At 38.1% G+C, this 14,022-nt stretch overlaps 1 protein-coding gene across 10 annotated transcripts in view; it reads right to left on the bottom strand.

The window, feature by feature from the left end:
* SLC26A8 (solute carrier family 26 member 8) overlaps positions 1-14,022 on the bottom strand; it is a 185,013-nt gene that overhangs the window by 143,680 nt on the left and 27,311 nt on the right. For 9 of the 10 annotated variants that reach the window (XM_072641882.1, XM_072641881.1, XM_072641887.1 and 6 more), the window contains 2 exons: positions 2,933-3,049; positions 1,894-2,075 (listed from right to left, as the gene is read on the bottom strand). In XM_072641882.1, the coding sequence (XP_072497983.1) occupies positions 1,894-2,075; positions 2,933-3,049 (299 nt within the window). Of the gene's footprint in view, positions 1-1,893; positions 2,076-2,932; positions 3,050-5,231; positions 5,333-14,022 lie in introns of those variants that run through there. The other variant, XM_072641888.1, reaches the window with a different exon arrangement.

Below are 14,022 nucleotides of genomic sequence, written 5' to 3' on the forward strand. Positions count from 1 at the left end.
CTGAGATTTTAAACCCTGCCTAACTGTGGCCCCCTTGCTTCAAAATTCTAATCTTGGCCCTTGCACTTTCAATGTCTCTTCAGTAAGTATACTCTAATCCATTTGTGAGAGAGAGAGTCATTGGGGGGTCATGCTGAGGATGAGAAAGAGAGCAGAATACTAAAGAATGGGGAACAAAGATGAGCCAAACTAGTTGTAAACTATGATAGACAGTAGTTGTATCCTTAGGCAGAAATCTGAGTAGGCACTAAAAGAGTAAGCTTGTTGAGGATACACACAAAGTAGGTCCCATTCACAAATATGCAGGACTAAAATGGCTCAGGATTAAGGGTTGCTAATATCTGCTCACATATAAGCAGTTACTTAAAACTTGTAGTATGAGGCATAGAGTACCACCTGGTGCCTTGTCTAGATATCACAACTTGAGTAGCTGTTCCTGCTATGATCCCTTCTGTAACACAAGCACATCCCTGAGGGCCTGGTCTATTGTTTTACACTTAAGTAATTAAAGATGTTCCTAAGGGATGAACTTGGCATCTGCTTATAAAATAATATCATTTAGAACCTAGCTAGAGAGATTCATAGAAGAAACACACCTGCTTCTCAACAGGGAAGGACTAGGAATGCAGCCGGAAGGGTTGGTAAATTGACTGAATGAACCTGTAGATTGATGGATCCTCTTCTGAAGAAACCATAGACAACAAAGCAAATAAGCTTTGAATTTTTAAATGAATATTGGTGTTAATGTTTTTTGATGGGGGATTTGTCACAACAGAAAAAAAACCATCCTCTAATTTGGTAAGACCTAGCCAAAAACATCACAGGTCTTCTCATTCATGTTAAGTATTGCTCCTCTCAAGTACTGCAAGATAAAGCAAAATGCCTTCCTCAGGGATTAAATAGCAAATAGACGCTCATTAGACTGCCTCTTTGTGCTCTTTTCTAATGTTTATATGTTCCCTTCTTTGACTATAAATATTGAAAAAGTGTGGGACTAGGATAAGAAAATTTCTATATAGGTCATACTAAATTTTAGGATGGATGGTTTCCATGAAGGATGATTCCTCTATGCTTATTTATCAATGTAGGGACAACAGCCCTACAACCAATCTTCCCCCCATCCATTCAATCCCTTACTAACTGATCCTGTCAGACTAATTATCACTGAGTAGAGTAGGACATATAGATAGGACTCTGTTGCTCAAAAACTTGAAATGGCTTCCAACTGCCTCCTAAACACAGTTCAGACTCTTTAATCTGGTATTAAAATTCCTTCATAAATAACAATATCTGTATTTCCAGATTTATCTCATCCTGCATCCTCCTACATGCTCTGTATTTCAGTCAAACTATGATACTCGCTGACTTCCAGAAATACCTCACATTGCATGTGTGCCTGTGTTCATTCAATTCCTTATGTCTGGAATGCCTTTCCAGGGTAACCTCAATCTAAACTTTAAGGTTCAACTTAAATACCACCTCTTCCATGAAATCTTCCCTGATATTCCACTCAATAATGACCTTTTCTCTAAGACTTCAATGGCACTTAACATAAACTGTGATTCTTTGTGTGTGTGCTATGTGCTTCCTCAAAAATTTCTTCGGGGGTAAGGGATCATATAATATCTCAACTTTGTATCATTCCCCTACCATCCCCAAATCCTAGTAAAGTGCTCTCTATATAGTAGGTACTTAAAAGATGATTGCTGAATTGGCAACAACTCATCCATATATCTCAGAGGACCAAGAAATGTAAGTCTATTCAGAAAGAATCTCTGAAGGTTCAGAAAACACTGCACACTTCATAAAAAGAGTAACTGCAGGAAAGGGTAGTCTTAACTACTTGGTTTCTCCTTGAGGAGGTCTAGGGGAACACGGACGGAACACAAATACCTGAATAACGCCAGTCAGAAAGGTTACAGCTTGCATGACACTGAGGGCCTTCTCATAATCCAGGGAGTAGGCTGGATCTTCAAAGTCACCCCTGACAAAAGTTCCCATCAGGAGGTGACCAGAATTGAACATTATTTTATTTAGGACATTGTCCATCAATGCACTCACAAGGAAGAAGTTTCCTGTGAGATAAACAGAATGGTTAGGCTACAAAGGGAATCTGTCCCATTCTCTGCAGACACAGGCAGACTGAGAAGCGTTAAAAATAGAATAAATAACCAGTGCCTATAGCCTGAAGGAATTCTTTTGGTTAGGTGGCAGGTTTTAATTCCAACAGGTAGAAGAGGTGAGGGAAAAGTATTGTTTTCATATACACTATAGCTGTTTCCCAGGAGCCATATTTTGGTGATACAATAAACCCAAAGGGGTGTGTGTGTGTGTGTGTGTGTGTGTGTGTGTGTGTGTGTGTGTGTGTGTGTGTGTGTGTGTGTGTGTGTGTGTGTGACAGACAGACAGATAGATATCTCAGCAACTGTACCTGTTCTTTGGGAAAATGAGAATGAAAGAAGGTGGTGAAAAGATATGAACACAAAGCAAATCACATTAGCTTTGAAACCTGTGGCCAACATGGATAAACCATTAAGACTACATTAATGAATGGAAATATCTCTCACATGGTTGTTAATTTCTATATGTATCATGACAGCAAATCAGATTCTGCTTCCTTTCCTCTCCCACTAAAAATCAATTATTTTAACCACGTAGCCTAGGTGAAACATCTAAGCAAATGTAAAATTTCCCCCTAAAGTTGCTTATTAAAAAACTGGAGGCAAAATTTACAGCAAAAGTAAACATGCACATTCAATCTATAAAAGCAATATTTACCTTTTTGCTTTTTTTCTTTATAGGTACATGTTCCTGTCTTAGTCATTTCATTGCTTAAGAGAGAAATACAGTGTCCAATAGGCTTCTTCAACTATACATAATTGACTGGGTCAGTAATATCATAAAGTTCCCTTTCCCCTGTCTCTGAACTCACCAATAGACACATGATGAGATGTTCCAAAAATGATATAGATCATTGAGCAACAGAAAGAAGAATAGGAAATATTGAGGGGTGGGATCAGCATCCTTATTAGCACAGCAAGTATCAAACCTGAAAGGTACAAATACAATGACTTAAGTGAAAAAATGTAGCTGATTTCTTAAAAGTATCTTTCTGTGAAACTATGCACAGTATTCTAAAATAACAATGACATACATACAAAGCTTAGTGATTATATGTGTTTGTGTGTACATGTACTTCACAAAACCTAAAACTATTCTATTAATCGTCATTTTTGTTAGCCCCTTCATTCCCACCTCCTTCAATCACTATGGTTCACTCTCTTTTCCCTGAAAAGTGCTAATTCAGTGTAAGTCACACATGTTCAACAGATATTAAATAGGCATATAATTCTATTACCATAGGATTGTATCAGAAATTTTGACCCAGTATAGTTTAGGAAGCCCAGTTTATTCTTTATCAGAACCAACATTTCATGAGTACTCTGAGTTTTGAATAATAGAATCTACAGTGTGACCTCTTGACCAAATATACCTGGATTCAATAGAATGATGCAGTGAAAGATCACAAAGAAATCAACCTCAATATCCTCTCAAAAGCAGCAATAGAAATACTACCCAAAAGGGGAAAATTATCAGAAGGGCTCCAAAGAAAATTTTAAAATCACTAAAAAGAAACACAAAAGTTGTAATACAATTTTTAAAAATGAATTAAAAGAATACTCCAAGACTCAATGGGTGTGTGATCGTATCAATGTGGATACTACAGACGATGGTACAGATTGCAACTCATCAAAGCCTTCTCATTCTAAGTTATTTTTGTCCATGTCCTTAGGGGAGTTCTTCACAGAGGATTCACCCAACATGACGGAGGGCTTCCTTTAGGTCTTTCAATATTCCATGGACACCAGTGCAGTTAACTGACCTGTTCATCTTGACTTTTGCTAAATGACCAAACAACACCCTTTTTTAACTTGGGATTTTCTAAGTGATACCTTTTGTACCACTTTTTGTGCACAAGTTATCATTGGCAACATGCTACAGCATTCTCATATCAACCACATACTTCTATATTGCACCAAGGTTTATTTATGAATTTGATCCATCAGAGATAATTCACAATTATATAGGATGATTTAGAAGAATATTGGTATTAAAATCACCAATGCTGGGGAACATCTTGGATTTGCTGAAAATACTACATAATTTCCCACGTATAATCTGCCTCACCTTCATCTTCTCAATCAATTCTTGGGTCAATTCATTGTGCCAAATTATTGGGCTACCCCAAGACTGATGTACTAACAGAATAGCTCCATGGACTACATCCATATGTATTTCACACTGAATGCAATGGGCATTCTTCAATCTCTATTTTCCTCTAAAAGTTGTTAGTCCAATCTCTTTTACTCATTAATTTAACGAAAGAAGTTCTATAACTCTTTGGGACTTGCTGGAGTCAGAAAAACATCATTCATAAGCAGCATCTCAAGGACTTCAATATCTATAGAAAATCTTTCCATATGGACATTTTTCAACTCATAAAACAAAGAAAATAGATTCAAAAGAGGAGAACCAAACATATTAGAATTCTATTAATAACCAAACCTGGCATTTATTAGCACTTTAAGGTCTACAAAGTTCTCTCATTACAACACTGTGAGGTAGATATTACAAATATTATCTCCATTTTATAGTGAAGCTCTGATAGACTGTAAAATTGAAAACTGACTTTAATTCTGTTTTTAAGGCTTATTCAAAATTAGCTTAAATATTCCTTTTCTCAGTTTCTTCTTCTTATAAACTTCATCCATCACCCACAGCCCAGAGAAACTTGTCTAAAGGTCAAGGTTTTGTCATATAATTACCTCCATCTTTGTAACTTCACCTACTTTTCAGAGAAACTTGGTTAACCTAAAAGGTCAAATCTCATCAATTGAAACTATCGTAGCAATTCCCATTGCCTGAAGACTACTCCCATTGCCTGGGAATCTCTGTCATGTGATTTCAAGCGCATGTCTTGGCTGTGGTTAAGGGGGTTTCAGAAGGGGAGGTCCAAATGATGTAATCTCAACTCTAAAATAGTCAATTAGAAGAAGACACACCTAGGTTGCTCAAGATTTTTCTCTATTATCTTGCTAATTGTTATAAAAGACCCTGTCAGCCCTCACTCAAGGTCTCTGGTCTTTGAGAGAGGCCACTGGCCCAATTATTGGTTATTGTTAGCCTAACTAATAAATTGATCATGGTCGGGATCTTGTCTCTCAGTTTACCTTAATTTCAATCATGACAAGACTAAATGATTCTCCCAAGTGTCAAGGCTGGCATTCAAAGTCAGGTTTTTTCTGACTCCCAGTCCAGAAGAGGTTTCACTACACTACACTATACTGTGTTCCAAATCTGAAGGAAAAAAAAAAGATTTGGAATCAATACAGATAATTTTTTTAACTGGATGGAAAATCAAGAAGAGAAAATTTATGAATTATCATGAACTTTGAATACCATAAAAAAAATAATCTGACTACTATATAACTTAAGAAAATTTGCCAGAAATACTGAAGCTAAGAGACAGATTTAAAATAGACAGAGATACCAACAGGGATGAATCCAAAACTCATCTCACCTTTAAACATCACTGTCAAGTTCCAAGATTAAAATGGCAAGATGTTCTTACAAGTAGTCAAGAGACTTCACATATCAAAAAACACCACTCTGAATTTCAGTTTTTTTTTTTTTTACAAAAATAAGAAATGAAAGAAGTTGAAATACAATATAACAAAAATTAAGATATTCAGAACCCCAACCCCAAATCAGCTTCCCAATAAAGTAAAGCATTCTTTTAGAGGACAAAAAGATGGACATTTAAAAATCAAGGTACCTGAGAAAATCACAAGAGAAAAGTCAACCTCAGAGCACCTTTTGGCCTGAAAAACCACCAAAAGTAGATCATGGACCAGACCTTGATTATCTAATGAGGTCTTTTAATCAATTCATCAACTAGTTCATCAATTTGGATGAACTAGTCATTATTTCACTGGGGGGGTGGGGTAGGAGAGGAAGAAGGACAAATGAAGCAATAGTTATATTATTTTGGTTAACTATTGAATAACATAGTTGAGCATGGTGCAAAGATGAAAGAGAAGAATGAATTAGTTATGACAATTACAAATTTAAAAAAAGAAAAAAGAATACTTAGATGAAGGTGTATAGGGTCAATACAGATGTGAAGCCTTCTAACTTAAACAAGGATGAGGAGGTGCAAAACTTTGGTAAAACATATCTAATTCTATAACTATAGGACCTTTGCTTAGTCTTTAAAAAAAAAGTGAAAACAAACACCAATTATGCCATCCTGGGGATGATTTCCCAGGGCTACAGTCAAGATTTGCAAGATAGGACAAAGCTTATACTTAATTGCTTTTGTATAATTATAGAGTTAATCTCTTTGAAACTGGTCTCCTCTGAGGGAGCTATCACAAATTCAAACCTCTGAAGACAACTTGTTAGTTTCTCATTATATCATATCCATACTTCTGTACCCTGAATTCCTCTTTCTATGCTTCTGTTTTTCAAGATGTTTGAATTCAGATTATAAATCTGATGGGTAAGTCAAGTCCTGTGTCCTGAGTAAAATAACTAAAGCAAAAAGGTACCTTACATGTAACTGAGCTTAAAAGAAGACTATTCTTCATTTCTGTGATTTGCATCACATAAGTAGTAAGTAGCTGACCTAGGATCTGAACCCAAATTCTCTTACTCCACATCCAATACTCTTTTCACTCAATCAGGAAATTGTTTCCAAATTAGGAAATGCAACAAATTATGGTAAACCACCATACTAGCCCCCTTTTCTTAATTTGCTTTGTTTTCAGTTCTACTGCTTATTACTTGGGTTCTCAGTTCTTTGAGCTCTCCTCCTAGATTCCATTGTTGCCCTAGTCTTTGACCAAAAGAGCACTGGACCTGGACTCAAGAAGTCCTGAGTTCAAATTTTGTCTCAGACATTTACTAGCTATGTGACTCTGAGCAAGTCACTTGACCTCCCTCTGCCTCAAGCTCCTCATCTGTAATATGGGTTTAATAATAGTGTACCTACCTACCAGGTTTGTCACGAGGATCAAATGAGATAACATTTGTAAAGCCCTTTGCAGACCTTAAAGTGCTATATAAATGTTAGGTGCTCATGTTCTTAACACTTCTTATTATAAGGACATGTCAATTTGCCTCATGCCCTGCTATGTTACTTGTATAGCAGAGTCTTCAGAAGGCCACTCTCCCTAGGTGCAGGTCCTTTTCCCTGGGAAGAGAGCACATGTACAAAGTGACTCTTTCCTTCATTTCCTGGCATTAAGGGAATTTGCTAAATACCAGGTAGGGGTAAGGAGAGGCCTAGGTCTGGCTCTAAGCCTTACTCTTGGCAAAGAACTGCTAACGCAAAGTTCTTCTTGGACAACCTAGGATCTCTGAGGACAAGGAATGTAAGTTTTGTATTTGTATCCACCATGCTTAGCACATAGTAACTATCTGATAGACTGACTGATTATAGAAATTGTGCTAGTTCTGCTAAGTTGTGAGAAATCCATCTCTAGTCACCAGACCTGTCACCAGCAGAGGCATGGGTTCAGGCTATGGGACATGACCTAAGTTAAGCAGTACAGTTCAAAGCAATCTCTTACAGACAGTTACAATTGTTTTCACAAGAGAGGGCCTGAAGAGGAAACCCTTAACCATGGCCAAAACTGTTAAATGAGTGGTAGGTGCCTGATAAAGAAAAACATAAGCACTCACTAAAGAGTCTGGTGGGACCTGTCTTAGATATCTTACACATCTGACTACTAAAGAAAATGGGGATCAAACGTACAGTAACTGGAGCACCTGTATCATAATGGTCTAACCCACATGCTCAGGTGACTTCAGATCAATTGTCTCCAAATTTTTTGATCATGTACTCCTATGATTAAAGTATTTTTGAGCATGTACCCTCTATGCATTTACTTATTGACAAACTGATAAATTACAGGTGTGCTATTATATGAATAATTATTTACATTATGAAATGTATTCAAAAATATAAAATTTAAAGGATGAACTAAAGACAAAATAATATTTGAGCATAGAATCAATAGGAATTCACTAGATTTACTGAGGTATGTGACCACTTTGATAGCTGTCTGAAGGAAAGACTGGAGAGGGGAAAGACTTCAGGCAGATCAGTTAGAAGGCTGCTGCAGTAGTCCAGGGGATAGTGACAAGAGTCTAAACTAGGGTGGCAGTCATGTAAGTAAACAGCAGGTATGGGTAAGGAGAGACCTAGGCAGAGACTGACCCCAAGTCTTCTACTCTTGCAAAGAACTGCTAATAAAGCCAAAATTTTTGAACAACATAAGCTCCCTGAGGACAGGGGTTCTAAGTCCCTCTCATAAAGATAAGAGAGATGTTCTGGAAGTTTAAAAAAAAGACAAAATTTGATTATATGTGGAATAAGTAGTCAAGTATAATATAAAGGTTCCTAACTTAAGTGACTGGGAATATGGTATGGTACCTCTTCACTGAAAGAGATAAGTTTTGAAGAGGAGTGGGTTGGGGGAAAAAGAAAATGTAAGGTCTACAGTGCAGATTGCAACTCGATGTGACTTACTCTGTCCCACTAAAAATAAAGAGGGTAGGTAGAAAAGAAGCTCAAATTTACTGATAATTCCCCCAGAACACAGAACCAACTGAGAGGCACTTTTGCAGTCACCGGGTTATCTAAAGGGTATATACTCTGTCTGTATACATTCTGAGTGTATTTTCTTGACAGTACCCATGCAGTTGCTGGTATAGATGTCTGGACTGCAGTTAGATTACATTTTTCCTGATGGGCTGTGCCTGGTTCAGAAAAGAAGAGACTAGAATTTTGCTCAGCCTGAGAAAGGAGCAACATGTGAGAGTATTGGGAGAAATAGGTGATGGGGCTGGTGTAGTTGTGTTAGAGACAAGCCCGTGGGAGAATGGGCTACAATCCCTATTTCCATCCTTATTTGGTTGCTCAAACCCTCCTTGTGGTTGTACCATGGCCCCCTGTGTACATGTGGACCCCGCTGTACTTTGTAGACCACTACTCTAAATGACAAACTATTATTATGACAGCTATAGTGATGGGAACTGCCTCCCAGCTACTCCCAATTCGTTTGGTTGATCAGAGACAAAGAGGCAAGGCACACAAATGACGAAAATAGTTAAAAGCTACTAAAGTTGGCCCTCCATGATCCAGAATGATCCATGAAAGTGTGGATCAACAAGACTTAGACAGAAGCCAAACAAGGACCAGACAGATCTAACTCAAGAAGTTTAAGCTGTGTCCACTGGCTTTTGCTTGTTTACTGGCCTCTTCCTCAAGAACCAGGGGATCGAGGTCAAACACAACAGCTTTGAGAATGGTATCCAAAGAATACAAAGGGACTAGGTGGAATTTTATTATTTCTATGAACAAGAAGGACAAAAATACATGCTAGGCATATTTGAGAACATTATGGCATTGGTTTTCTAAAAGCTAAACTCCACAAAGCCAGGGCTGGGAAATAACAGTGAGACTAGGGACAGGGGCCACCTGAGACCCCTGAGGAATTAGCCCTCATTTGAAAAAAACCTTTCTTGAACCCATTATCTCTATGTCCAAAGGATACCACACAACAGTATCAATGAGAATCCAAGATACTATGTTCTGTTATGCTAGACAGATTAACCCAGGAAGCAATGCTATTATGTTCATTTTATGAAGAAAACCTGAAGCACAAATCTTTACAACCTATGAAAACATTAGACTTCTGTGGCTTTGGTACAAAGGACTGTCAGGACCAAATCTTAGTATACAGGGAGTTTTTCAGGGAGGCTAAGGATATCTGAAAAAAGATGGATACCAATATAATTATTAACATTTCTGGGGCTTCTGTGTTGTTTAGGGTCAACTCTTGCCTATTCAGGATATTTATGAAGTGCCATAACAAGCTGGAAACCAGAGCCTTGACCATCTGTGCCTCGTGTACAGAGGCTTAGAGGAGACTACAGGAAAGTGCTGGCAGAGAGCCCAGAGGCTGTTCAATGACCTGTCAATCTTAACAGATAATCTGGAGTCATTTGGTTCTGGGTATTCCCTCGAGCCTAAGGAATGGGAAGATCATCTGAGGAAAAAACTGATTGCAAAGACAAAGATGTTTTCACTTGCTTGATGGGGAGTAGCATGTGCCCAGCAGGCGATGCATATGAGCCAGTTCCCTGACCTCACAAGACCACTGTAAGGCTCAAACATGACAATGTATGTAAAGTGCTTTGCAAACTTTAAAGAACTACATAAATGTGGGTTATTATCATCATCATCAGAGATGTGTATAAAACTATGCCATCATGGCAAAACCTCTCTATAATCTTACCTGTGGATATGCTGCTGGAGTAAACTATAACCAGAGAGGCAAGATGACAAATATCTTGAGCAGAAAGAATGATACAGACTGAATTCCCTTTCACTCTTTAGAGATTACTAGAATGAAAAAAGCCCTAAAGCACTTGGCCAGCTGTCTTACACTTGTACTGGTGAGGGATTTTTCTGCTCCAGTTCTGACACCAGCTTAGAGAGTCTAGAAGTAATCTTTTGCTAAGAAAATGTTGACTACAAGAAGCTCCTGCATTTTTCTGGTGACAACTCACAGATAGTGAGATCCATTATCCCACCTATAACTTGGAATTCTTGGCTATCTCTGAAAAGTTCTAAAACTATGCATAGGGAGTTTAGTTTTGGGCACGGAAGGACAACAACCCATCAACCTGTATTTTGATAATTACGTGTTAAGTGTGACAATACTAACCAAAGATGGACAACTGTGAGTTCAGCATTTATTACAGTCTAGGGAGAGGCAGAGTGGACGAAGACGCCGCAGTCTACATTCACCAGATACCATGTGTAACTCTCAGACGGGTAAGGGAAGACTTTACTGCATTGTTTGAACCTTGCTGCATGGCTGAGAAACCACATCTATTGCAGAGACTACAGCTGTTTAATGCCTAACTCAGGACCTAGGTTATGCTGATCAGAAACCCAGTCATATCCAAAGACTAACATGTTTTCTCCCACTATACATCTCAAGCAACTTGTGTCTTAAATGGGAACTTCCTCGATGCTGGCCAATTAATTATTCTTTCTTGTTCCTTTGTTTGAATCCTATATAATGTGTAACTTACAGACACTTGAACAGAGTGGGTCACCCGTTTTCTTTTCAGCTCTCCCCTCTGCTGAACAACATAATAAACTTATAAATTATTTCAGTTCTGGGTTTTGTTCTAAGTCAATAGGGGCAAGATAAGAAACGAAGAGGAAAAGCCCCTGACACAGGATAGCATAGCTGAGAACCTGGGACTTTTTCTAGAGAGAATGTCATTGGTGAGAATAAGTGAGAGGAGGGGGCAGGGGAGTAAGCAAGGAGCAGGGCCCAGGAGCCTTAGAAAAGTGACCAAAAACAGGTTACCAGAGGTGACCAAAGAAAGGGCTAAGAATCCTTTCTCTGTAGTAGCATTAATAACATAGCAGAGAAACAGCAGTGAGAGAAGCAATACTATATCAGATTATAAATACAAAGTCTCCCTCTCTCTGCTAGACCACTCACTACCTATGACTGCTCTGAGTCATATGCAAGTTTTCTGGAACAAGGGAAATTGGGCATCCATAGGGAGGAAAGGAGTTCTCAACTCAATGGATTTAGGTATGTCCTTTAATGTATGAATGAGACCTGTTCTGTGTTTGAAGAATTGTGGAATTGGTGGGAAACTGGGGCTAAAAATAAGAGGAATGACAGATGGTGACCAGGTTCCACCTAGATGGAAGAAGTGAGTCAAGTAAATGAGAGACCCTTCATGTCAGGGAGAAGTCGTGGACATGCACACAGTTTTGCCTCCAGTCCTTTCAGAATGTGTTTTGACTGATGCCTATTGCCATGTAGCATAGTACAACAACTGTAATAAGTAGTGTATTGTATATAAACTTTTGATCCTGTCTAGTCCCCCACTTACCTCAACCTACTGGTCCTGTGGTTTTAGCGACTTACATTGAGATACCTCAGCTGTATCCTGGAGTATTATGTTACAACCTGTAGGATAAGCCCGTCTGGCCTAGCAGACTGGTAAAGGGAACAGGTGGAGAAGGCCATCAAGACCAGCTGATTTGATAGCACTGACACTGAGTCTGAAAGGTAGGTGGAGAATCTCATTAGGCAGGCAGTCAGGGGCTCTAAGGTACGAGGCAAATTGGGACCAAAGGCATAGGCCCAGGTTAGTACAATGGGTAATCAAGATAAGGCACACTTTTTAAAAGGAAGAAGTGAGAAGGAGGTCAGTAGAATAAGGAAAATATTGGCAGGAAAGAAATGGAGGTAAAGATTGATAAGAATATACTCTACATGATTCACTGGCTACCAAAAAAGACATTTTGCCATTGCAATGGCTTCACTTACTTCCATCATCTTTTAAATATAATAGTTGAAGCTGTCTTTTAACATGGAAAATTCTTGTCCACTGGATGACAACTCTTTTTTTAGCCTTCACCATAAGCTGGACAAGACTAGGCAGGACATTAAACTTTTGGTTTCACTTTATGTTTATCTAATCTTACTTTTAAGGTGATTAAAAGTCAGTTGGAAAATTGGCTATTCAACATTGGAAGATATGGCTAAAGGTTAAGAAACAAAAGAAACAAAAATCATGTAAGTTGCACAGAAAATTCCCATTAAGTATCACTAACACTTAAAGAAGCAATTGGGAAGTGACAGACACGAAAAGTGAAGCAGCTAGGTGGCTCAGTAGACAGAGTGTTGGGCTGGAAGTCAGGAAGACCTGAATTCAAATCCAGCCTCAGACTCTTACTATCTGTGTGACCCCAGACAAGCCATTTAACCGTGTTTGCCTTAATCCACTGGAGAAGGAAATGGCAAGCTACTCCAGCATTCTGGCCAATAAAACACCACAGATAGTGTTGGCGTGCTATGATCTACAGGGTCACGAAGAGTTGGACATGACTGAATTGACAGAACAACAAAGATGTGAAAGGCACCAAATAACATCACTAAGAACTGAGAGTGATTATATCTTAACCAATAACAAAAAGGTAATGCTCATTGTCAAATCGGCTGTCTACACATAATCAGACCAGATTCCTGTTAGAGGAAAGGTCAAAATCAATACAAATTAGAAAGGGCAAACAGGGGAAGGAATAAGTATGTAATGTAGTGCCAACTATGTGCCAAACACTGTGCTAAGTTTTTTTTTTATAAATACTATCTCACTTGAACCTCACAACAATCCTTCAAGGGAGGTGTCATTATTATCCTCATTTAGCAGTTGACAAAATGAGGCAAATAAAGGTTAGATGATTTGCCCAAGGTAACACAGCTAAGTGTCTGAGGCCAGTTTTGAACTCAGGTGTTCCTAACACCAGGCCAAAGCTTCTATCCATTTGTCAGATGTCTCTAGAATTAGAAGAAAGAATAAAAATGAGAAGATGTGATTAAATGAAATACAATTGTATTTAAAATAGCCCAACCTGACTTATTACACAAGATGTAAATATAGAATATAAGTAATGGATGGAATAAATAACAAAACTATCATCATTTTTTAGTTTTTATCAACCTTTCAATCATCACAATAAAGAAGGCAAAAGAGATTAGAAACCTTCTCAGTCTCCATGCAAAGCAAACAGAAAGTAGTCAAGGGAAACACTGGTTTAGAATATAAATACTTTGGTAAAATCTGTTGGAGAAAAATGACAGGTATTTATCTCATAAAACAGCAATAAGTGGTGGAAGGAAAAAGGGTTTTAAAAAAAGTTTGGTGAAAAATATAAATAATGTAAATCATCCCAAGAGCATTTAAGAACAAAATTAAGACAATGAACAAATAAAAAATAGTAAAGATTTCCCAAGACCATTCTCTTCATTAATGCTGGCAGAGCCACCACATTTGAGCTCAAATGTTATAAGCCCAAATGTCCCCAAAGAGAGAGTAGAAATGGAACAGATGAAAAAATGTATCTATACCAAA

Source organism: Notamacropus eugenii, chromosome 2 (assembly GCF_028372415.1).
Source record: "Notamacropus eugenii isolate mMacEug1 chromosome 2, mMacEug1.pri_v2, whole genome shotgun sequence".
Taxonomy (NCBI): domain Eukaryota; kingdom Metazoa; phylum Chordata; class Mammalia; order Diprotodontia; family Macropodidae; genus Notamacropus; species Notamacropus eugenii.